Source organism: Mirounga leonina, unplaced genomic scaffold (assembly GCF_011800145.1).
Source record: "Mirounga leonina isolate KUSES-001 unplaced genomic scaffold, KU_Mleo_1.0 Mir_150, whole genome shotgun sequence".
Taxonomy (NCBI): domain Eukaryota; kingdom Metazoa; phylum Chordata; class Mammalia; order Carnivora; family Phocidae; genus Mirounga; species Mirounga leonina.
Genome location: NW_023270374.1, coordinates 7823769 through 7848040, shown reverse-complemented (window position 1 = coordinate 7848040; position 24272 = coordinate 7823769). Strand labels below are relative to the sequence as shown.

Sequence of the window (24272 nt, the reverse complement as noted above, 5' to 3'; positions counted from 1 at the left end):
CAGCAGAAGGAGCACCTGGCTCTGCCCAAAGGGCCCCCGCTGGCCGCGAACCGGGAGTCCTCCAGAGCCGTGCAGCCCCGCCACCAGCTTCCTGTGACACTGGGGAAAGCTCCCGCGGTGCACTGGGGCTGCTGTGACAGTTTTACTTCCTGGACACAGCCACACTGACTAGTGGCTGCCCAGCATGATCTTGGGGTTTAGGGATCCCGCCACCCTCCATCACCACCAAATGAGGCTGGACCCTGCTCAGGGGGCCTCAAGAGGGCTCCTGTCCCTCTCCCACCCCAGACAGCGACCCTGGGAAGCTGGTGGTGAGAGCCAGCCCCCGGTGGCCCTCCTTTCCTGACCCCCCCCCCCCCCCCCCATTTCTACCTTCAGCTGCGAGACCTCCTCTGCTTCTGAAGACTCGAGGGACCCCATGCTGCGGAGCTTCTCCAGCTCTGCCTGGAGCCGACATGCCGAGCTCTGAGCCTTGGTGGAGACAGGGCAGCAGGCCATGGGCAGGAGGCCCTGCACACCCCACAGGTCCACCGCAGGACGCCCAGCAGGAAGGGACACGGGTTCAAGGTGGGGGGGTAGGGGGGCCGAGGCCGGATGGCCCGGCAGAGTCCCGACCCCCAGCCCCACTGGCCCTGGCACACTGGGGGCTGCAGGGGCAGGGCCTGACCTCCTCAAACTCGGCCGTGAGCTTCTGCCGCAGCGCCTGCTCGCCCTCCAGGTTGGCTTCCGTGCGCTCCAGCTGCGTCTTCAGCTGCGTGGAAACACCACACACAGACTGTGGGAAGCTGGGGAAGGACCCCGGCGGGGACCGCGGCTCCAGCAGGCTCCACCTTCTAGCTGCAACTGGCGCTGCAACTGGCGCTCCCTCAGCCTCTCCCTGCCTCCAGCTGCCCCCATTCCCAGAGCTCCCCCTTGGGGGAGATGGTGCCTCAGCCCCCAGGGACAGAGCTGGGGGACCGAAGAGAGGCGCTACTAGGACCTCTGCTGACCCCAGGTGCCTTTAGCGAGAGCCACGGTGCGAGCCCCAGCCGCACAATTCCATCCCCACCGCTGCTCCTCTGGGGACAGGCCCCTGGGGAGGGCTCTCAACTGCAGTTATTCGGGTCAGAAGTCTGGAGAGCAAGTGCCCTGCTAGGGACGTTGCAGCAAGGGCCACAGCGGAGACCAGACTCCCTAACCGCAGGCCCAGCCTCCCAGCCTCCCTGACTCGCCCTCCCACCCCTCCCGCACACATGGTTAGGATCCAGCGCCTGATACCTCTCAACCTGGCCACTTCCCTGCCCTTTCCTCTGCTCTGGGGCTTCCTCAGAACCTGGGCCGCGCCTGACTGGGCGGCGGGGGGGGGGGGGGTTGGCGGGGGGACAGAGCAGGCGGTGGAGGCTGCGAGTAGCCAGCGTTCAGCCAGAACAGAGGCGTGCCGCCCCTGCTCTCCAAATGGGCAGGACGGGGCCCACGTGGGCTGTTAGTGACAGACATCTGGGGACCGGCTCACCGCCCTAACCTCGACGGGGTCCTGCTCTGCTGGGGGGGCAGCTGGGGACCCAGCTACGTCACCATCCTCTACGTGGCTCTTCATCTCACTCAACTGCTGCCTGACCTGAAACAGGGAGGGGTGGGGGTTTGTGCCAATCACAGCCGGACACGGCCGCCGTGCACACGCGTGCGTCCAGACCCCCTCGGGAGGACGGCAGATGCTCCCGACGGCTGAAGCCCTGTGGAGGACCTGGTCTCGCAACCATGACCCCTCACCAGAGCCAAACTGAGGCCTAGGGGCCATCCCTGTGCTCTGCTCCAAGGCCAGCCGCGGAGCCCTCCGCGGAGCAAGGTGACCGCTGACGGACACGGCGCACGCAGAGCTAAGGAACCGAAAAGGAAGTGAGAGGCGGCGCACGGGCTCCGTACAAACGGCACCACCTAGGTCCCGGATTCCTTTCAGATGCGGTCCGCTGTTCAGAGCCTCTTTGGGGTCTAAGAAAGATGAGGAGAGGACACCTGCCTAATAAGGTCCCCTCACATCAGGGCTCCACCGCTAGGGGCAGGTGACACACCAGGGGGCCCCCAGGCCACGGAGCCTCCGATCTGAAGCAGCAGCTGCGTCACCCATGAAGCTCGGGTGAAGGTTCTAGTCAGGATCAGGGTGGGCCCTCGGTACGAGCTTCCCGGGGGCCTTGGGTGGTCTCGGGCCCCCTCCAAGAGGCACTGCACCAAAGGGCATCGGCAGGCCTGCCCTCTGGCTTCCCTCCCTCCCAACAGCAGCCCCCCAAAGGTGACACCAAGATGCACAGGCTTGTGATGATGAGAAATTCAGGGGTTTTCTCTGCACATGACCCCGACCCGGGCGGCACGCCCAGGACCCGACACCCAGACCTGGCGTAGGCCATCATGGCTTTGGCGAGTGGCCCTCAGGCTCAGGCGACTCGGCCCGGATGGTGCCCGCTCTCCGGTGTGCTGGTTCCGGGCGAGGCCTGAATAAGCAGGGGCGCATTGGGGGGTCCGGCGCGCGTGCCCCAGGGCGGGGGCTGCTGGGGGAGTGCCTGCACCCCGGACCAGACCTGCCGGCTCCTCTCCAAAAACCAGACGTGTTTGTCTTCAAAACTGTCAATTTCTAAGTGGTAACGACTAACTCAAGGTTTTAGGAAAGGCTGCAGATCCAGCAGCATGGGCTGTGGCCGAAGACCCGGGGCTGGTCCTGGCGCAGGGGAGGCCCACCTCCGTGAGGCCTGGCTGACCTCTCCAGGGGCCAGGGAGTGGGTCAGCCACCAAAGCGGACAGCTAGGAGGACCTGAGGCCACCTGCACAGCAGGGAGCCCCACACCTCTGCCAAGGCAGCACCCCAGTCCGGCCCCCGCCCTGGGGTACAGCAGGCCTTCCTGCACGCCCACAGGTTTGACCGAACTGGTCTGAGCCACAGGGCTCACAGGGAGCTGGACTGCCCCCAGCCCCAGCCCTGAACTCCCAGCACCTTCCCCCGGGGCCACAGGAAGTGGAGCGTGAGCACCGGTCCTGGCAGTCACCCCCCAGCTTGCAGCCCCTCCAGCAGGGCCCATCAAAGCCTGCCCCTAGGGGCGCCTGGGTGGCTCAGTCATTAAGCATCTGCCTTCAGCTCAGGTCATGATCCCCGGGTCCTGAGATCGAGCCCAGCATCGGGCTCTCTGCTCTGCAGGAAGCCTGCTTCTCCCACTCCCATTCCCCCTGCTTGTGTTCCCTCTCTCGCTGTGTCTCTCTGTCAAATAAATAAATAAAATTAAAAAAAAAAAAAAAAAAGCCTGCCCCTAATGCTGGATCGGTGCACACCTCCGCTCCACCACGCCGCGTTACCCTTGACGGGGTGGAGAAGCACGACTGGCCAATTAACCACCCACACCCACCCACCCACACACACACGCACTGGCATACACGCGCTCCTCTCCATGCTCACTCACCAGGGCGAGCTCATCACTTTGTTTCTGGGCTTCACTCTTGGCTGCATCCAGCTGAGATTGAGATTCTAATAAAAGTTGCCTCAACTTGGAGAGGAAATGGACCCAGGTGATGGGGAAAAGGAGAAAACCAGTTCAGACAAGCGAACACGACCCGTCGCTGTAACCCACCACCCGAGAACATCACAGAGCAGAGCAGGCAGGCGGGGGCTCCTAGGCCTTCTAGAACCACTGTCCTTCTTGAAGACATCGGGAAGACAGAATCCATTACATGCCTGCCTTGGACTTTCCTTTACAGACTGTCTTGTGAAATAGGCCCAAAGTCTGAGATCAAACCAGCATGGCGGGGAGGGGGCAGGCTTGTGCTTTTGGCTTCCGAGCAGCCAGAAACCAGTATCAGATTTAAACCCGTCTGCCCCCGAAATGGTGTCCCCAGGCCAGGGAGAGAATTCTCCTCGTAAGGCTGCCCTGTCCGTGGGGCCCGCTTTCTGCACCCTGCCCCCTGCCACACCTCGGTCAGCTGGCCCGAGGCCAGGGCCGAAGCCTGAGAACCCAGACGTCGTGCTCAGGTGAGTGAGAGCCAAGGGCGGGGGAGAAAAGCCCAGTGGCCGGGGACCCCATGGGCAGACTCACCCCCGCCACCTCCTTGGCGTAGTTCTGGCACTCGGCGCTGGCGGCCACCATGTGCTTCTCCAGCTCTGCCTCCAGATGTGAGGTGTGCTCCCTCACCTGCACGGACACACGCACACGCACGCGCGCGTCAGACGCCTCCAGTGGGCCCGCAGGAGGCAGTGACCACAGGGAACAGGGTGACGGGGCGACAAGTCTGGCTGCCCAGGGTAAGGGCTGGGAGCCCACCCATGGCCTGTCGGCAACGGGCCGACCAAGGACAGGCAGAGACGAGTCCCTGGCAACAAAACACCTTCCCAAACTGTAGCACTCCCGGGCTCAGACGTGTTCTCAGCCTCAGCAGGGGCGGAGAGGAGAGCTTCAGATTTGCTTGCCAGGTGGATGCCCGGTGGATGCCAGGGGCACCCTCTAGAAGGCCAGGGCTGACGGGGTGTCTGCAGAGACCACTGGGGCCACCTCACACCCCTCCCACGACGAGTCCTCTGCAGGAGCCGCCGTGCACCGGGGCCCCACGGCTGCCTTGGGCCACGGAGCCTGTGAGTGGCTCTCAGAAAAGCAGGACTGACGAGACCCCTTCGCCTCCCTCAAGACATGCAGTCCACGAGGGAAAAATAACTACGGGGGCCTCCATAATAAGGAGAGTGGCCCACTGAGCAGAGCCCCGCACCTACCTGCTCTGAACTTTCAAGTTCTCCTTTTAGCTTCTCTATAATGCCTTCGAGATGTTTCACTGTGACCCGTGACTGCCAAGCAAGGGGAAGGCCCCGTCAAACCTGAGCCCCTGGAAGGGGACGGTCCCAGGACCCAAGCAGGACGGGACACCTCCCGGGAAAGCCCAGTGGTGCCCGCCCACCTGAAGGGTGACCAGCAGCCTCTTCCTTGGGGGGTGGGGAGCTCTTGAGACTGAGGAGTCAGCTATCACTCCACAGTCACACTTGAAGTGATGTCACCAAAACCCAGCAAACTCGCCTCCTGTCTCCAAAGAGACCCATGGGACCGCCACCCGCCCCCATCGGCTTTCCCTCTAGTTTTGATAAATTCTGACCTGTCAGTCTCTGGTAAGTTCTGTTTGAATTCCTAGGGTAGGCGGACCCCCACCCCCCAAGCGACACCTGTGTCACTGACCCTGGGACAGGGTCTCAGGGCCCTTCCTGTACCTTCTGGAGCTCCTCCTCCGTGGCGCTCACTTTGGCCTTCCACACCTGCTCCTCCTCCTCCACGCTCTTCTGCAGGTCCTTGAGCATGCCCTCCTGGGGGGATGGGACACTGAGGCCGGCCCCCTCCCTGGAGACCCTGCCCCCCATGAACACGGCTGCGGCCTCCTGTCCCCTGGCTCCTCTGGGATGGCTGCTCTGATTCTGTCACAGTGTCACGGCGGGAGGAAGGTGGGTCAGTCCTGGAGTGGGGTCTCTGCCAGTGTGCAAATGCAGACTGCGGGCCCCACAAGGGAGGCCACCAGGACTCTCACCTCGGTGGGGTTTGCCACCGGCGCTGACCTCGGTGGCCCCGGGGCAAGGAGCGGGGGATGGGGTCAGGCAGGAGGGCTGGACCTAGCATGGCTCCTGAAGTCACAGAGACAGTGTGGCTTCAGGCCGGCCACCAGCCGCAGGCTCACCTCTTCCTTTCCCAGTCTATCCCATGTCGTGACTGTCTCTGCACCCCAACCCCCCCGAAGAGCCAGCCCCAAACCCGCAACCCAGCCCCCTCCTCAGCTCAGAAGCAGTGAAGGCCTGAGCCCCTCCCTCATCCCCCTTACTGCTCAGCCAGAGAAATGGGGCCCAGGGAGGGACTGTGACTTGTCCAAGGTCACACAGAGCCAGCATCTCAACCCAGGGCTCTCTTCCCCAAGGCCACTGGCCCACCTCCCGCCTGCAGGCTCTGCAAGTTTCCCAGCAGCCCCCTGAGGGCCACCCAGCTGCGAGCCCTACCGTCTCTGCCAGGATGGTGCGGTACTGGTCACACTCGACCTGCAGATTGCTCTGGGTCTCCTCAGCCTCCCTCAGCTTGGAGGCCAGGTCCTGGGGGCAGAAAGGGCCCCGGTTAGCCAAACACAAAGGTTTCGCCCCGCTGCCCAAGGAGACAACTCCGGGCACTGGGGCCAGGGGCCAGCAAAGGGGACGGTGGTGACCCCGGCGACGGGGGGGGGGGGTTCGCGCGGAGAGGGCAGCCATGCTCACCGACGAGGGCTCTGCACTAGCCGGCGGCTGCTTCAGCAGCTCGGGGCCCTTCTCTTGGAGCTCCTGCAGCCACTCGGTGTAACTCTGCAACCACATGCGCAAGGTGGGGCCCAGAGACACTCCCTCTGGGCAGCGGGGTCCCCCGGGGGCCACCCCCCCTCCTACCTGGGGCGCTGAGCTGGAGAGCGCCGGCAGCAGAGCCGACAGGACCTCCTTGGTCTGTGCCTCCATCAGGCTGAGCTGCTTCTCTGATTCCTCCTGGAGGAGAGGGGAGGGCGGCCTTCAGCCCTGTGCTTTGGGGCAACCCCAGGGCGTGTCTGTGGAGATGCCTGGGCCCCACCTTAGCTCTTCGGGGGAGGGACAGGATCAAAGGAGAAGGCGGGAGGTGACACGGGGCTGATGGGGGCGGTGGGGTGGGGCTCAACCTCAGCAGCAGGTTCTGGCCCCGATGGCCTGTGCTGGGTCAGTTGTTTTTTTTTTTAAGATTTTATTTATTTATTTGAGAGGGAGAGAGAAAGAGAAACTGCATGAGAGGGGAGAGGGTCAGAGGGAGAAGCAGGCTCCCCGCTGAGCCGGGAGCCCGATGCGGGACTCCATCCCAGGACTCTGGGATCATGACCTGAGCCGAAGGCAGTCGCTTAGCCAACTGAGCCACCCTGGCGCCCTGTGCTGGGTCAGTTTTAAGCGACCTCCGCTCGGCTAGAGGGACATGGCAAGCTAGCCCATGGCGCAGGCGCTGGCTCCCCTGCCACCTCCCAGTAGGAACCCACACACAATCGGTTCTCAATTTTAGAGCTCTCCACACGAGCTTGTGTGTGCGCGCGTGCGTGTGCGTGGACGACCAAGCTGCTGTGGGGGCCGGGGAGGAGACAGAGGAGAGGCGCATGTCCCAATGGCCACCACTTAGGGGCTACCGCCGGCCAGGAGGGGCCGCGCTCAGCAGCCCCAGAGGGGCAAGGATCAGCAGCCGCAATCTGCTCCGTGGGGGTCACGTCTCCTCCAAGTCTGACTCACCCTGGCTGGCTGTGCCAGGCCAGACCCCAACCGTCCTCCTTAAGGCTCCTGCACAAGGTGCAAGCAAGGGACAGAAGGAGGGCGGAAGGGGCTATAAAGCGAAGCCCCGCACAGCACATGTGTCCCTGGGGACACGTAACACCCCCTTCCCCAGACCCTGGGGAGGTTTCCAGCTAAAGGAAAGTCTTATCTAACCACCCCTCACTGGCAGATTGAGCCAAGATCATGGCTCAGCCGGAGACCTGAGGGGGCACCAGAACTCCAACTGGATTAGGGCCTTCGAGCGGCGTTCTGGAACGTGCACGACCAACAGACGCCCGGCCTGACCAGAGCACCCATGGGATCTGGACGCGAGTCTCAGAAGCGGACCCAGAGATGCAGACAATGCCAGTGGCCTTCTGTGGGTCCCTGACCTCAGGACCCCCATCAGGCCCCGGGGTCATGTGAGTCCAAGGCCAGGGCCAGAGGCCCTGGAGGCCGGCGGCATGGCTGGGAGCAAGCCAGGCGCCGCCTCCCATCACAGCTCCCGCCTTTGTCACAAAAGGCCAACAGGCTCCCGGGTCACCTCTGGGGAGTCTCCAGACAACTGCCCCAGAGGGACCCGAGGCCAGCTCTCCATCTCCCACCTTGACTTGGGGCCTCGGTTGATACAACCTTCAGGCTTCCTGGGAAGCTCATGAAAGTCCCTGCAAAGCTCCTGATAACAGGACAGACGTGCTTTCTGCATGAGCAAGGCTGGGAGGGGAGGGCTGTGCCTGGGGCCTCTCATCAAGGACACACACAGGCCGAGAGAGGGGGTGGGCGAGGCCCTCACTGGCCACCTTCCCCCACCCTGCTGCCCCCACCAGAGCTCAGCGCTGGCTCTCGGCCCGCTCCAGAGGCAACGTGGGGGCCCTGGACACAGAGACACCCACAATCCCCCCACCTGGGTGGCGCAGAGCTTGGGACCCATCGGGCTCCAGGGACCAAGTGCTTACTGCTAAAGACAGCCTTCCCTCTGTGGTTTACTGTAAAGCCCGGTCACAAAACCCTTGGGGCCACGACTTCAGAGGCCCCGAGGAAGTGGCAGGGGGGGGAAAACAACACGAAGCAAGTCCACAGGACAGCCCAACCTCGGACTCACTCAAAGGCAGTCAGCCAGGTGGGCTCACAGCCCCCACCGCCTGTCTCTGTGCCCTGCCAGCAAAGGGCCCAGCTCAGAGAAAGCACCAAGAGTATGTTTCCCCCTTCACCTCAAGGAGAAACGAAGCAAAGGAAGGGGGAGGAGGAGGGCAAGGAGGAAGGTGCAGGGGCACAGGGCACACTGTCTGCCGGCCCTGGGGCCCCTGGCATGGGTTTCTGAGGCTCCACGGCCAAGGCTGCTCTGCACACAGTTTGTGTGTTTTATGTGGTTTGCTAAGCCAGCAGGTGAGGCTGAGCGCACAAGACTCTGACCTTGGCCTGGGTCAAGGAGCGTAGCTTCTCTTCGCAGGCCCTCTCGGCCGAGGCCAGGGCCTCCATGGCCTTCCAGTTCTTCTCTCGGAGGTCCTGGGAGGAGATGTGGGAAAGGTCAGTGGCCAGGTGGGGGCAGCCGCCGACACATCCCCCACAAGCTGCCTCAGCCAGGCTCAGCAGGGCGGGAGGACCGTCCCTGACCCCCACTTGGGAGCCCATAGGGAGCTGCGAAGGGACAAAATGCCCTTTGTCTTGGCCCATGTTGCGGGCCTCCCTGGGGCAGCCCGCTATGGATTGGCTGTGGTATGAGGGCGTGAGGAGGTGCGCATCCTTTCAGGGAGGTTCTAGTCTGAAGGAGACAGAAGAGAGGGTCAGCCTGGCTCCTCAGACAGAGGCTCCTGCCACCGCTGAGTGGCTCTGGCCATGCCAGGCCCAGGGAGGTGCAGGCGGGGGCTCCCCGAGGAAGAGCAGATGGGGCAGCCAGCAAGCCTGGGCTGTGTGAGGAGCAGTGAGGGGCAGCCCGGCGGGGAGGATGCAGCTAAGACCCCTCCGCACCCCTGCAGAGGAAAGGGGCTTTTCTATCCCCTTCTCCCGACACCAGCCTCCCCACTCCAAGGCAACCACGTGCCCCAGACCAGACCAAGCAGGACATCCCAACCCCATCAAGGGCTGGGAGGTGGGGCAGGGGAGGGGGCTCCACGCTTGGGCATAGGTCCCAAGCCCACCCAGTGGGCGGCAGCCCTGAGAATGTGATGGACCCAAGGGGAAAGGAGGCCTCGCCAAGCCCCCGGAAGTCGGCAGGCTTCCAGCCACGAGTAGCACGATGGAACGTGAAGAGGTGGCCAACCCCCTTCCTGAGGGATAAGGGCTGCAGTTCACACAAGCCCAGCCTCATGCCCGCGCCCCTCAGCACTCACGTTGTTCTTCCCTTTCTGCTGCTCGACGGCCTCCTTGAGCTCAGTGGCCTCCTCCTCCAGGCACCGCACCTGGGACTCCAGCTCCTTGAGGCTGAAGGGAGAGAGGGACGGCACCGCTGGGCTCCCAGTGCCCACAGTGTCCCCAGGCCCTGTCTCTGCAGGGCCCCTTCTGCTGCTTGGACACCCACCCAGAGCCACTTGGCTGGGGTCAGTCCCCTCCCGCTGCCCCCAACCACCTCACAGGGCACAAGCTTTCAGCGGAGCCCAAGGAACCACCCCCGCCCCATCCTCCCCACTCATCTCAACGGCCCGGGGGCCTGGCTGCATGCAGCCCCAAAAGGCCACCAGAGTTCTGCCTGGTGACACAGGCTGCTGGGATGGCAGAGGTCAGAGCAAATGCAGTGGCCAGGGAAGGGATATACCCAGCCAGCTTTCTCTTCTAGTGAACTGAGCCCTGTCCCTTGGTACACAGCTCCTACTCAATGTGGTCCTGCTCTGTTCCCACAGAACATGTCAGCTGGCCCTCCAGAGACATGGGCGGGGCCTTCTCACAGGACTACTGAGCTGGAGACTCATGTGGCGCTGTCCCCTCCCCCCACCCCAGCCCCCAAGCAAGACTCCGGACGCCACTGTTCTCCACCAAATACAGCAGAACCATCCTTCGTCCAAAACCTAACTCTGCTGAGATCCAAAGGCTCCTCCCTCAGGTCTCTGCCCAGGCTCCGGGGAATCAGCCCCAGATGACCCCCAGACGCCATGGCACAGGTGAGATGTCAGTCCCATCTTTTCATGCTTCTCTCCACGCTCAAGAGCCCAGTGGGCTTCGAGCACCCTCATTATCCAGAGAGTGAGAGGTTGATGCTGCTAGAGCTGGCCTAGCCATTCCGAGGAACAGGCTTCAAACAGGCACTTTCGTATGTCAGGTTCTGCATTAAGTTTTAGGACAGGGAAGGTCCGAGGAACACATGAAATCTAAAGTCTAAAAGTGATTAACTTGGATTTGAAATTGGGAAGGAAGCCCCCACCCAAGGATGTGCCCACCGGAAGGGGCTGCTGCCAGCCTCAGGGGGCCGCTGCCAGCCCGATGAGGACATATTGACCTGTATTTGTTCTCATGGGCCACGGTCAAAAACGCTTTGAAAACCACCATTCTAACGCATCTTAGGGCTGAGCAATCTAAGTGCAGGCTGAGCACCCTGCCTGGGAGTGGCCTCCCAGCATGGCACTGCCTCGCCTCGTTACTCTAAACCGGCTTTCGGGAAGGCCTTCAAGTCAGCTGACTCCTTGGGTCTTGGTTTCAGGCCCAAGGAACCTCTGACCCCACCCTTAAAGCTGTGCTGGGAGCCCTCACAGCTTTTCCCTCAAGCCCCCTGCGTCATGTAAGCGCCTGCAGCAAACCACCCCACGAGCAAACCCAAAAGAACAAGCCCCCGAGGAGGAGGAGGCAGCTGGCAGGTGGCAAGGACACGCCGACGATCACCCCCTGGGTGGCCACTGCCCGAGTTCCAGAACACCGGGGTGGGATCACTCATCTCCACCCAGAACAGGATGGCCTGACCTAGACACAATTTTCTGACAAATTCAGAACACTTAAAAAACCAATTTCTGCTAAACACATCTGCACGCTGCAAAAAATTAGGATTAACCATATTTGCAAGGTGACTTAAGCACCCTACACATTTGCTGTGTGCTCCCTGTGTGGTCCAAGAATCTGATCTTAAAATACAAAAGCAAAAAAAACCCCCCAAAACCCAAAAAACCCTAATCAAACACAACCTCTCTGCTCCAACAAATACCACGAGAAACGAAGTCCACCTGAGCTTTCTGCGAAGCCGCACACTGGGAAACGGACATGGAGAGCTTGGTTCTGGGTCTTCCACAAAGCATTTTGGGCTCTCTGGCTTCCTTCCTCAGCCCCCAAACATGGAGCCTGAAGCTAAGAAAGAACCAGGGCCAGGGCCTGAGGAGGCAAAGGGGAGGTGACTCACTGGCAGCCGCCCAGGGAACCTTGTCAGCTGACAGTCTGGGCCACCCTTCATGCCTCTCCGCCGGTAGCTACCCTGTGGAGCCCTGGCCATGGCAGCCAGGACCCAGCTCCCAAGCCTGTGGCCATCTGCCCAGGGATGCATGTTCCAGAGGTGACGGCCAGGGACTCAGAGCCCCCCAACTCAAGCCATTCCCCCCAGGTGTCGGCTCCAGCCTTAGCAACAGCAAACGAACAGTCCCCCAAGCACAGCCCGGTGTTGGGTCACTCACCAATGCCGAGAGAAAACAAGGTCTGTCAGCACTGAAGTTACCTTGTGCACAATCCTGTGGCTTAGCTCCCAACTGCACCGACATTGCAAATCTGGGCAGAAAGCCGAGTGACCCCTCTCCCCCAACCCGGGTTCTCCATCTGGGTGTATAACCCTCGCCTTGGAGACCCTCTGACCAGCTAGTCCTTCGTCCAAGACACAGATGGATGGACAGACGGGAGGAAGCAGAAGGTCTAGAACCCCCCCGGCTGAGGCACCTGCCACTCACACACAGATGAGTCTCGCTCCTCCAGAGGAGGCAAGGAGCTCTTTGCAAGGATGACCCTCTTTCTTGCCCAGGTCTGTTCCCTGTCCTCAGGGCCACTGGAGGGAGCGGAGAAAGGCAAGGGCCCCTGTGGCGGCTTTGTCAGGGGTCTGTGCGCCCCATCAAAAGGCCTGACTGCCCCAGGCTGAGGCTGTGGCCCTCCGTTTCCACTTACCGGGCCTGCTGCTCCGCCTGGCTGGCCTGGAACGAGAGACAGAAAGCGCTGTAGTCACCGTGAGACCAGCCCCCTGTGCCAACTAGTCAGGACAGGGCCCCATCCACTGTCAGCCCTCTCTACTCGGCAGGATGGACTGTGGCCTTCTCCCTCCCCTTCCACAGGCTGACCTGGGCGGCCTGGGTGTCCCGGGCCTGGCCCGCCTCCAACAGGGCCTCAATGGACCGGATTCTCTCCGTGAGCTGCGAGTTCTCGGCCCTTGCCTCTTTGAGCTGCCCATGGAGACCGGTCAGCTCCTCGCACTTGCTCTTCACCTCCGCCTCGGAGGACTGCAGTTTGCTGTGCAGCTCTGAGGGAAAGGACAGCAAGGGTGGATAGGGGCGGGAAACACTAAGATGGACACCCCCACCACCTCTCCTCTGCACACAGCACCCAGGGTTCCCTCCCCTGACCCCTCTGTGTGCCTAGGCTGCTAAGACACAGTTGTGACCATTGGGGCATCTTACTAGCTGATGGACAAAGTACCTCTCTAGGGACCTTTGCTCTCTAGGACACATGATGGACACAAAGGACAAAGCCTTTGCTCTCTAGGACACATGATGCCCTCAGATCACTCCTGGAAAAATGCTGGAAATCTAAAATGGATTCCAGCCGGAGTTGTTAAACATCTGTTCTCTGGGAGACTGGCTCGTACCAGCCGAGTTCTGCTCGGGCACCTGGAAGCCAGCATTCCCGCCAGCACCCCCAGTCTCCTAGTCCAGCTGCTCCACTTCCCCGTGCCCCCCACTTCTCACAGGCCAGCGAGGCCTGTGGCTTCCACATCCACCACCTCCCAAATCCCTCCCTGGCTCACCAGCACCCCTGGGGCCGCCTGAGCCCAGCCTGTTGCCTTTGAACACAATGACTGCAAAAGCTCCAGCCCTGGTCCCCTGAGCCACTCCTGCTCCTTTGGTCCATTCTCCACCCAGCGCCAAAGCATCCGGAAGTACAATGGGCTCATGCCATCTCCGTCCCAGACAGGGTGCTGAGTGCTCCCACCACACCACCCAGCACCCAAACTTCACAGGGAGGGGGGTGACCTGGGCCCTGCCCTCTGGCCCCACACTGGCCAACTGCCTTCTTGTTCCAGTCACACCTACCTTATGCATCTGTTTCTTACACAGGCCAAGTTCAAGTTCATTCCCATTCTCAGGGGCCCTACGCTGGCCATTCTGCCTCTTCCTGGTCTTTATGAGACCAGCCCCTCCCTTCCCGTCACCCAGACTTGACTTGAACATTCCCTCTGCCTCGGACAGGCTTCCCTGATCACCCAATCTAAAGCCACACCTGGCCCATTCAGAGGTCAGCAAACTACCCCAAGGGCTACTCCTGGCCCACTCTCTGCTTTTGTAAATAAAGCTTTATTGGAACACAGCCAGGTCTGTCTGTTTATACCTTGTCTGGGGCTGCTTTTGCATTAGGGCAGCAGAGCTGAGCAATTGTGACAGACCCCATGCATGGCTCTTCAAAGAAATAGCACACCAACCCTGCTTTGGGTCACGTTGGCTATTCGAAGTCTGTAGAGCTCAGCGCTACGTGACTGGTCGATGCATGGCCATCTACCTGTGTCTGTCTGTCCTGCTAGAACGGGGCCCGGCTGCCTCTGCTTCACTCCTGGCCAAACCCTGGGTGCCCATGGCAGTGCTCAGCCCATACTCATGAGCCATCACTGGCCCCCTCTGCTCTATTTCTCCAGGGGCCCTCGGCATCCCCCACTACGCCACGCTCTTCTGATGGCAAAGGTCACCTACAGGCCTAGGGAGACCGCGGGCCCACCTTCTGAACCCGGCCTCTTGGGCTGAGTGAGCCAGCAAAGCCGGAAAGGTCCAAAAGGAGGCAGTCGAGAAGGTCGGCGAAGGCCTCAGGGTGCTGCAGCTCACCCCGAACCGCAGCTCCAGGCTGGGCCCCGTGGCAAGGGAGGCTCCAGCTGGAGGCACCTTCCACACCTCAACTCCCCAGCCCAGCCCGCAAGCTCTGCCCCTCGCACCCAGCGCTCATAAGCTCCACCCTGGCACCCGGTCCTGGCGGCTCTGCCCTGCCCGCCCCCCAACGCTTCACCTGGCGGAGCGCTACCACCACCTCACGACTCCCCGAGCGGCAGAGTCAGGGATCCCATGCCGCCTCACTCGCCAACAGGGCTGGCTCACTGTGGGGGTTCCAGCCTGGCAGCGGGGCCGGGGCGGTGAGCGGACCCACATCTGGCGCAGGTCTACAGGCCCGCTCGGGGCCTCGGACCAAAGGGGCCGCCCTCACCGGCCGTCCGCTGCTCCTGCTCCCGGGCCTTCTCGGCGTCCGCCCGCAGGCCGGCATGGCTTGTCTGGGAGCGGCACAGTTCCCGGCTGACCTCGTCCAGGCGCTTCTGCAGGGCCTCCGCACTCTCCTTGTGGGACGCCTGGGGACCGGGCAGACGGAAGAGGGCCGTGAGGAGGCCGGACGGAGGCTGGACCCTCAGCTCGCTCTGAGGCCAAGGACCACAGAGAGCTCTTCACATCCTGCCAAGCCGCCCCAACAACCATTATAAAATGCGCCTGGGCTTCTGATGTCGGCTCACCCACGGAGAAGGCCAGGAGGGCCCCCCACCCCGGCACCTGAAGAGTAAATTCTCGGGGAGGGGCCCCAGGTGAAGAAGAGTGGTTGCAAACAAGAAAAAGCCCCATTTCGACGTCAGTGTGACACAGAAAGGCTTCCTGCGACCTAAACCTCCAGTCTAACTTGGAGATTTCCTATGTGGGCCCTTCCAAGGTCCACATCTACTGAGCTCATTTTCTGGAAAAGCCCTATTCTAGGCATTGTGTGTGCATTGGTATGGTTAATCCCCATCCGGCCCATGACGCAGGTACCATGGTCATGCCCGTGTTACAGATGGGGACACTGAGGCTCTGAAATCCCCAGCAGATACCAGGGGCCTCATGGACAACCCCAGGACCACAGGGAAGGCAGCCACACGCCCCGCCCTCCCTCACCACCTGTGGTCAGCCGCTCCCAGAATCTCTGGTGTCAGGGAGGAGATGGGAGTCTCTGTGGCCACAGGCTGCGGATGGGAGCCCAAGGCCTCGGAGGACAGGAGACGCTCAGCATCTGGGGCTTACTGGTGAAAGCCAGGCCGAGGCCTTGGTCCTTTAGAAATGGCACACGTTAATGGTGGCAAGCTAGGGGCCAGAGTGGAGGTTCCAGCCCCAGAAGCAGAACTATCCAGAAACCTTTAAAACATAATCATGGCCAGGCCCACCCCGGGGGTGCTGATCTCACTGGTAGGGGCAGACCTCCCTTACATGAAAATCAGCACACACCAAATTATCCATCTCCATTCCACCCAAACCATCCAAACCGTGTTCCCTTTTAGTACCTTGTACACACCCAAGCATCAGTCCTCACGTCTGTCGTGTTAGTACCTTCCACAAGACAGCCCCACTGTCCCATGTGCTGTGGCCCAACTTCTGTGACTGAAGAAGGGCCCACAGGATTTCCTCCTCATCCCGAAAAGTTAAATGCACAGCAGGCGTGACATCAAGGCTCCCCACACCCAGTCATCCTGCCCCCAAACTGGCCAGCTGGGGGATCCAGAAGTCATCAGGCCAACAGGCATCAGCAAAGCCCCTGGGCTGATGTTGCCCAGTGCACTTTGGGGACGGGGACCACCTTCCTCCCTCTGAGGGAGAACAGCCAATTTCCTGGGAAGACAAGAGCTTCCAGGCCACAGCCAGAGGCTGAGAAGGAAGAGTACATGCCCAGCCCCGAAGCCAGAGACGGCGGTACCACAGGTGGGGGCCAACAGCGCTGGGGCTAGACCCAAGGGTTTAAACCCCGCCTCCGCGTGAACTTGGGACCAGTTACTTAACTTCTCTGTGCCTCAGATTTCCTTACGGGTAATTACAGATAATAGCACCTACCTCATGGGGTTAGGATGCGAATTAGCCGAGTTAACGCTCACGGAGCACTGAGGACAACGCTTACCACGCTGAAAGCACCCATTCCTTGCAACCTAGCTCTCCCTGTTACTAGCGAGACCCAGGCTGAACGTTCCTGCCCGAGCCATGCATGGGCCGCCCGTTGCCAAAATCCTGGCTGCCAGCGATGACCCAAAGTGGCTGAGCAAGCTCTGGTCTGTCACCACCCGGCACAGAGTGGGCGGAGTGCGCAGGGCGCCGAGGGGGCGGCTCCCTCACTCACCTGCAGCTGCAGGACCTGCTTCTCGAAGGCGGCCGTCTTGGTCTCCAGAGCCTTTCGCTGCTGCTCCTCCTGCCGTGCAGCCTCCGACTTCTCCACCAGCTCCTTGCTGACCTTGCTGAGCTCCTGCCGGAGCTTGGCCAACTCGGCGTTCTGCCTGCAAGACAGCCACCAGCCCCCAACTGCAGGGCAGAAGCAGCCTCGGGTCCGCTCCCGCCGGCCCCAAGAGCTGCCCCTGGGTGATGGGGGCCGGAGGGCGCGCCTTCCCTCCAGGGCACCTGCTCTTTCACGAGTGGTTGCCCAAGTCCTGAAGCCATTACCGAAGCCTCTTGTACTCTATAGTCGTGTTGAGTTCTGATGTGTGTTGGTGAAGACGTTCTCCGACCGGCACAGTGTGTGGACCATACAGAGCAAAGAGCAAAACGTGCACGGCAATATTCCAAGGCAACCCCGCCCAGAAACAGCTGAAAATTCAGAGAAAGGGGGCAAGGCACCCCTTCTCCTCACTCCTGATCTAGAACCAAACAAGCTCCAGATGCAGGCTGACTGGCCACAGTACCCCTGCAGGGCAGGGAGGGGGCAGCCAGCCGGAACCCACGCGCCCCACTTCCCTCGCCGACTAGACCACAGCTAGGCCCGCAGGCCACCGGAAGTGGGGAGCTGAGGCACTTGACCAAACAGACCCTTCAACACTGTGCAAAAGCTGGATCTCAGGACCTGTGACAAGTACAGAAGTGAAAGAAGGAGACTTGATTAAAAGAAGAAAGGCAGCTCCAGACCTGCCTTCCCCAGTGTGAGGAGGCCTCCTTCACTAGGACACAAGACACCTCTTCAAGGCAGGATCGACTGTCCAGCCAAGGGCCAGTACCAGGATAGACAAAGGGGACAGACAAGACTGCCCACCACGCTGCAAGGTGGCAGCAGACCAGGTGGAGGCAAGAAGCCCGGCCAGGAGCAGCTGTGCTCTGCTGGTCAATGCGTAGGTGGCTCCCACCTCTCTGCATCTGGCTTTTCCCAGCTGCACCAGGGTGGCCATCCCAAAGCCCTCTGCAGGGCCATCAGCTCACGCTCTAGAAGGCCAAGATTCAAGACGGGAGGACTTGCAGGAAAGGCTGGACTCCAGCACCCGGGGGCCGAAGGTAGGAGGCTCGGTGGGTGGCCTTTGGGACTGCTCTGGAGCTCTGGGCAGGGCCCGGGGCCACCAGCCACACACAGGGCAGAGCTTCCACGAATGAGTCAGTGGCTGCCACCTCAGAGTGACAGGTCTACAGGCTCCTAGCTTTCTCAGGAGGCTGCAGTGGATTCTACGTGACAGGGGATGCCAGAGCGTCCCTCCCTCCCCACATTCACCTTCTGCTTGTAGCTGCTAAGGAACCACAGCCACCCCACCCCCCCCACCAACCAACCCCCAGCCTGCTGACAGGCCAGGCCAGAGACAAAGATGTGCACGCACACACACCCAGAGGGGACCTCCAGACAGAAGGGGAAGGAGGCCTTTAGATCAGAATCTGCCCCCCGCCCGGCTCCCGGCAAAACCAGACACACGGACACAGACTCCCCTCCCCGGTCCAGCTCCTGGGCCAACAGTGTCCCCACCTGACTTGCAGCTAAAGGACAGAGAACACCAGTGCCCTCTGTCTTTGCCAGCGCCCCTCTCGGCAACCGGGAATGCTCTGGGGATGACACAGAACCCCAGAAAGTCCCTTTGGGAGACTTCAGGTCAAGAGAAGGCAAGAAAGTGTGACTCAAAAGAAAACGCAGTGGGGCTTCTTCTGGGCCAGCCTGTTGAGACTGCAATGCTCAAATCAGAAGTCTGAGCCACGCTGCCCTTCATTTGGTGAGGTCACTGCTGCCCCGGGGGGTCGGCTGGCTCACCAGACCCCTGGAACTTGAGCTCCTGACAGGCAAGGCTGAGAGCAAGAGCCCCGCTAAGCCAGCCGGGCCGCGGGCTGTGGAGGTATTTACTCCTTACTACCAGTGCGGCAGAGGCAAATGTCCCTTCCTGCACAGGAGCCCCCATCTCCAGTGGAGAATCCAGGGGCTCAGGCCTACAGAGGTCCCCATATCCCCACCAAACTCTGATCCTGGACACTCTGCTAGCCCCTGATACTCTGGGCCAGCATCAGAAGTTTTGAAAAGCCTCCTATCAGGATGTTGTGAAGACGGACATGAAAGAAATATCTGCTCCCTGGGAAGTCCAGATGCCGGCACCGGCCGGGACCTGAGAGGCCCCTGATCACATGGACACTGGGCCCGGGCAGGCTGGGGCTCGCCAACTCTCCCTGGGGCCTTGACCACGTGTGAGGATGCCGGCCATGCACCGGAAGGCTCGGCCACTCAGAACCAGACAGGGGGATGGAGGGTCAGGCCAGAGACCTCAACGGGGTGGGTGTGCAAGGGCACCGCCAGCCCCATGTGCTCACGTGGGGGGCCCACGCAAGGCTGCCACACCTGCCCCACATCCAGTAAGAACCTAGAGTGCACCTGCACAGCCTTGAGGGAGGCTTGGGGAACCCTCCCCATCTCCAGAGCCCCAGACACGGGCCCTCGTGCTGTCTGAAGGGGGTGCTGAGCTTACTTGCTCTCCACCTGGCTCGTGGCCTGGTTCAAGGCATCCCTCAGGATGGAGTTCTCCTGCTGCAGTCGGGCCAGCTGCGTGTTGGGGCCATTCTCCAGCTGCTCCTGAAGAGTCCGGATCTGGAAGTCAGTGAAGGGGCATCAGAGACAGCCGGCTTCTGGAGCCAGGCCAGTGAGGTCCCAGCCCACAGACAAATGCACCGAGGGCACTACCTTCTCCACACCAGAGGTGAGGAGGACCCCTTAAAACTGCCCAGTGCCTACTGGGTATTTACCCCAAAGATACAAAAGTAGGGATCTGAAAGGGTATGTGCACCCCGATGTTTATAGCAGCAATGTCCACAATAGCCAAACTGTGGAAAGAGCCAAGATGTCCATCGACAGATGAATGGATAAAGAAGATGTGGTCTATATATACAATGGAATATTATGCAGCCATCAAAAGGAATGAGATCTTGCCATTTGCAACGACGTGGATGGAACTGGAGGGTATTATGTTGAGCGAAATAAGTCAAACAGAGAAAGACATGTATCATATGACCTCACTGATATGAGGAATTCTTAATCGCAGGAAACAAACTGAGGGTTGCTGGAGTGGGGGGTGGGGTGGAAAGGATGGGGTGACTGGGTGATAGACACTGGGGAGGGTATGTGCTCTGGTAAGCGCTGTGAATTGTGCAAGACTGTTGAATCTCAGATCTGTACCTCTGAAACAAATAATGCAATATATGTTAAGAAAAAAAAAAGAAGAAGAAGAAGGTAGCAGAGGGGAAGAATGAAGGGGGGGAAATCGGAGGGGTAGACGAACCATGAGAGACGATGGACTCTGAAAAACAGAGGGTTCTAGAGGGGAGGGGGGTGGGAGGATGGGTTAGCCTGGTGATGGGTATTGAGGAGGGCACATTCTGCATGGAGCACTGGGTGTTATGCACAAACAATGAATCATGGAACACTACGTCTAAAACTAATGATGCAATGTATGGGGATAATATAAGAATAAAAAAATTAAAAACAAAAAACAAAAAACTGCCCAGTGCCAGCGTCTGAGGCGGGGGGACCCCCAGCACGCGTCTCCTCTCTCCCCTCCGCCTCCCTGTTGACAGCCTCCAGGCAGCAAGCACTCAGCCCGAGCCGCAGGCCCGCTCCGTGCTCGCTGCCTCTGACAAAGCTGTGTTAAGTGCTCTGACACCAAGCCACAGCCTACGGTGGCCCCGAGGGAGCCTCATTTCCTGCCCTCTGAAGACCGTCCCCCCCCCTCCCAGCATCCTCCAGCGCCCACTGACCGGGCCCCCCAGCTGCGGCCCACCTTGCCCTGCAGCTGCTGCACCTCCTTCACGTGCTCCCGGTAGCTGGCCTGCATGCGCGCCTGCACGGCTGTGATCTCCTGTTCCCGGGCCACGAGCTGCTTCTTCACCTTGGCCTCCCCGGCTGCTGCCTTAGCCTTCTCCGCGGCCAGCTCCTAGGAGAGCGCGGAGGGCAGAGAGGCGGTTAGGCGAGCGAGGGCGGGAGCCTGTCCGGCGGGACCAACGTCCTCACAGCCCACACATCACCTCATCACCTGGGGCTGGCCTCCCTCCTGAGTTCCCAGACACAGCAAGCCGACCACCATAGAGAACCAGCAGGAGACAACGAGGGGTCCCCGGAAAACCCTGCTGGCCTCACCGGTTGGAGGCTCGATGTCAGGCTTTGGCCACATGAAGGCAGCGGACCCAGAAAGCTGTGTAAACACGCCACATGGTCTTGTGCTCTCCTGGACTACTGGTTCAGCCCTGCTGGGGTGACGGCACCCTGGCTAGGCTGGGTCCCAGACATCCGGGCCCCGGAACGGCCTACTCGAGGGCTTGTATCAGGACCGAAGAGGCAGTGAGCCTTGATGCTGGGGCGGGGAAAGAGACAATGCCCGTCCCACCATGACTAGGAGGTTGGCCCCACTCCTGGAGGGCCTGGGTCTCCAGTGCAGCTGCTCGGTCCTTCCACCCAGCCTAGGGAGCACCTGCTCTGCTCAGCATCAGATGCCCATAATGAGCACAGGATGCTGGGCCTGAGGACCCAAAGCCTCAGGCAGAGGCAGAGCACAGGGTGGGAAGGGCTGGTCAAGGGAGAGGGGCTGGTTGGAGTCTATGTCATTCCTGAAAGAATGGCAATGGCCGGAAGCCATGGAAAGCAGAGTGACAACTGAAGAAAGGCCCTTGGGGCTGGGGGTGCTCCCCGTCCAGTGGGCCTCCAGCCAGGCTGACAACTACTTGGTGTGGGCCCAACTAACCTGGGTAACCACGGTGACCAAGCATCTCACAGACTCCAGGCCCTGTCCCATCCCTATCCCAGGCAGGAGACCAGAGAAGTGGGAAATCCTCTTGCTCTCCAGGCCAGGGCTGCCAGGGAGACCCATCCCCAAGGGCCAGAGTGTCCCCCGGGGCTGGGACGGGAGCAAATCAGAGGCTAGGGGAGGAGCTAGGCAGATGGGGTGGCCGCTGGGCGCCAGAGCTGCTATGGGTGCCCGGCCTTCCCTGAGACCATCTGGGACCCCATGGCCTCACCATTCACACAATCATCTTCCTGGCCCTGGCCAGGGGGCAAGCCCACAGGAGCATGAGGTCCACGCCAAGGGACACTTCACTGATTATCTACCGGAACGGGAGAGGTGGCCACCACTGTGCATCCACTCTGACACAAGCGGGTGTCTCACTCCTTCCTCTCAGTAAGATGGGGGTCACGATCCCCATTTTACAGCTGACCTCACGGAGCCCTGGGGGAGATACGTCACCCAGGGCTGGGAAGGCTTCCTCTGAGCTGTGTGCTGGCCCTGGGCCTCGGTGACCACTCACTAACAAGCAGCCTGCGAGGCCAAGCCAGGCAAGGTGGCCAGGATCACAGGGGACAGATACAATGACACATGCTTGCAGTGATGACCTCCAGAATCTGGGAGAAGAAAACAGGGCTCTGGAAGGCTTCCCAAGGGAGGGAGGCCAAAGGAGTCTTCAAGGATAAGGAGAAAATTTCCAACCAGCTACACAGTGAAAGGCCTCTGAGCCTAACGAAGGGACAGGAGGAGAGGCCCAGGGGCGGCAACGAAAGGCCACGTGTTGGGGGAGCGGATGGAGTGGGCGCTCAGGGGTGCAAGCTCTGGTCTGAGGATTAGGAGCCACTGACAGAGCTTAAAGAGGGCCTCACGGGACCACGTCAGCAATCAGGAGCCCAAAAGGGCCTCCTGGGGCCTCCTGGGGCTGCAGGGAGGAGGGTATGGCCAGGGGAAGGGGGCCTGGCTGGACACCTCAGAGCAGGATGGGTAATGAGCACCAAGGGGGTGTCCCCACGTGTCTCAGAGCCCTGCAGCTTGTAGACTGGGAACTACTCTATCAGGTGGGCTGCCACTGTGGTTTTGGAAATCTTGTCAAGCGGCCACCACCGAGAGAGAGAGCAGTAAATGTCCAGCATGAGGGGCAGCATCTAAGGGCTCTCCTGTGGGGTACACTCCCACCTTGCACCCGCTGCCCTGCCCTCGGTGGCTGGAGACCCCAGGAATGGAGAAGAAACAGGCCACTGTGACTGTCAGAGGCTGCACCCACTCATGCATCACACCTCCAGCTCAGCCTAAATTCAAGGGGGCAGGCACAAGGAACTAGCCAGACAGCCACACGGCCGAGCAGCTGTGGGAATGCTCGCTCCTGTGATCACTTGACCTTTATTTGCGGGGGGAGGTCAACAAATTTCACAGGGATTTCTCAGTTTGTCCAGAAAGAGGATACAGAAGGAAGGCCCCCCAAAACCAGACTTAACCACTGGTGTGCTGCCCAGCTGGCCCTCTTTCATGGCACATCCGCTCTAGCCCATGGCGCACCACCAGCCAAGTGGGGGAGGCTGCACAGCCAGCTCCTGGCAGCAGGGCGAGTGGCTCCCCCTGCATTTAACCAACGAGCCAAGAAGGGCTCACATGAAGGCTGCATGCGGAGAGTCTTGACAGAGACGATGGGGCCCACCGGGCAGAAGCCTACTAAGCTCTAAGGAAGGCCAAAGAGACCTGCCTTTTTCTTTTCTTCTCCTGGGTGGAGCATTAACCAAGAGTAACCACCCAGAGGTTCATCTTCTGCTCTTGCCATCCCCACTGCACAAACTTCACGTCCCTCCAACTGGGGTCAGAAACTCAGGCTGCCTTGTTTCCAACTATTCTCGAACAAGCAGATGGAGGGGCCCTGAGGAAGGCCAGACCGCATGGGACATCACCAGTCCTAGGCCATCTCCCTGGGCCTGCCGCCCAGACAGAAGAGGCAGGTAAGCGGCGGGAGGGTGAGAGCAAACCACAGAATTTTACTGAAAAAGACAGCTTTCGAACTGGGTGTAACCAGCCCCGTAGGGCTCTCAAGAGAGAGGCATGGGACAAAGCCCAGTGAGTTCTGACAGGGGTGGCCGGGGGTGAGGGGAGTGGCCCCTTGTGTCATGTGTCCTGACACATCGTGAATGACGCCCCCAGCCCTTGGCGGCAGCACGGACCCATGACTATCATTCAGGAAGTACAAGTGTTACCTGGGTGGCAAGCCGTCAGCTGATGCTAAGGAGCCAGCCCCTTCCCCGCAGGTCTGCTCCACAGACAGCAGAAAAGGGGAGGAGAGCAGCTCCTTCACTCCCCTCCCCACAAGTTTTTGCTCCAATTTTCAACAAAACCACCTTGGATCCACTGGGCCCAACCTCCTTTCAGGGTGCATACCCTAAAAAGATAGCCCGTCACAAACTGAGGGCCCTAAGCCCCAACTTAACATCCATGTGTTCTTAGACACGTGGTCATGGGGGTGCCGCCACCCCACAGCTAGCCAAGGGCCACCACAGGCGATCCGGCCGCAGGTTGTCAGGCTCCCAGCCAGCCACAGACACCCCAGTGCAGGGGGGCAGTCACCAGCCGGCAGGCCCGAGCCAGGCTCCAAGGCGGGAAGGCCGACGCACGATGCGGGGGCAGCACTGGCCACGGCCCGGGGGTGCTCGGGACAGGGCGCGCACGCTGCTGTACCTTGTTGAGCTCCCTCAGTTTGCTCTTGGCGACAGCCGCGTCCTCCTGCTCTGTGGCCAGCAGCTTCTCCTTCTCTTCCAGCTGGCGCTTCAGAATTGCCACGGGGTCGCCCTTCTGAGTGGCCTACAAGTGCCCACAGAGCAGTGTTAACAGAGGGGCTGCGTC

General features: G+C 60.8%; 1 protein-coding gene across 1 annotated transcript in view; it reads right to left on the bottom strand.

The window, feature by feature from the left end:
- The window catches only part of RRBP1 (ribosome binding protein 1), a 63531-nt gene that overhangs the window by 1283 nt on the left and 37976 nt on the right, over positions 1-24272 (bottom strand). The window contains 19 exon segments of the mRNA XM_035005800.1: positions 373-471; positions 668-751; positions 1502-1597; positions 3423-3506; positions 4053-4148; positions 4721-4792; positions 5207-5299; positions 5978-6067; positions 6227-6310; positions 6392-6484; positions 8675-8767; positions 9592-9682; positions 12326-12351; positions 12496-12674; positions 14618-14756; positions 16535-16688; positions 19110-19228; positions 20415-20567; positions 24108-24230. Of these exon segments, the coding sequence (XP_034861691.1) occupies positions 373-471; positions 668-751; positions 1502-1597; positions 3423-3506; positions 4053-4148; positions 4721-4792; positions 5207-5299; positions 5978-6067; positions 6227-6310; positions 6392-6484; positions 8675-8767; positions 9592-9682; positions 12326-12351; positions 12496-12674; positions 14618-14756; positions 16535-16688; positions 19110-19228; positions 20415-20567; positions 24108-24230 (1968 nt within the window).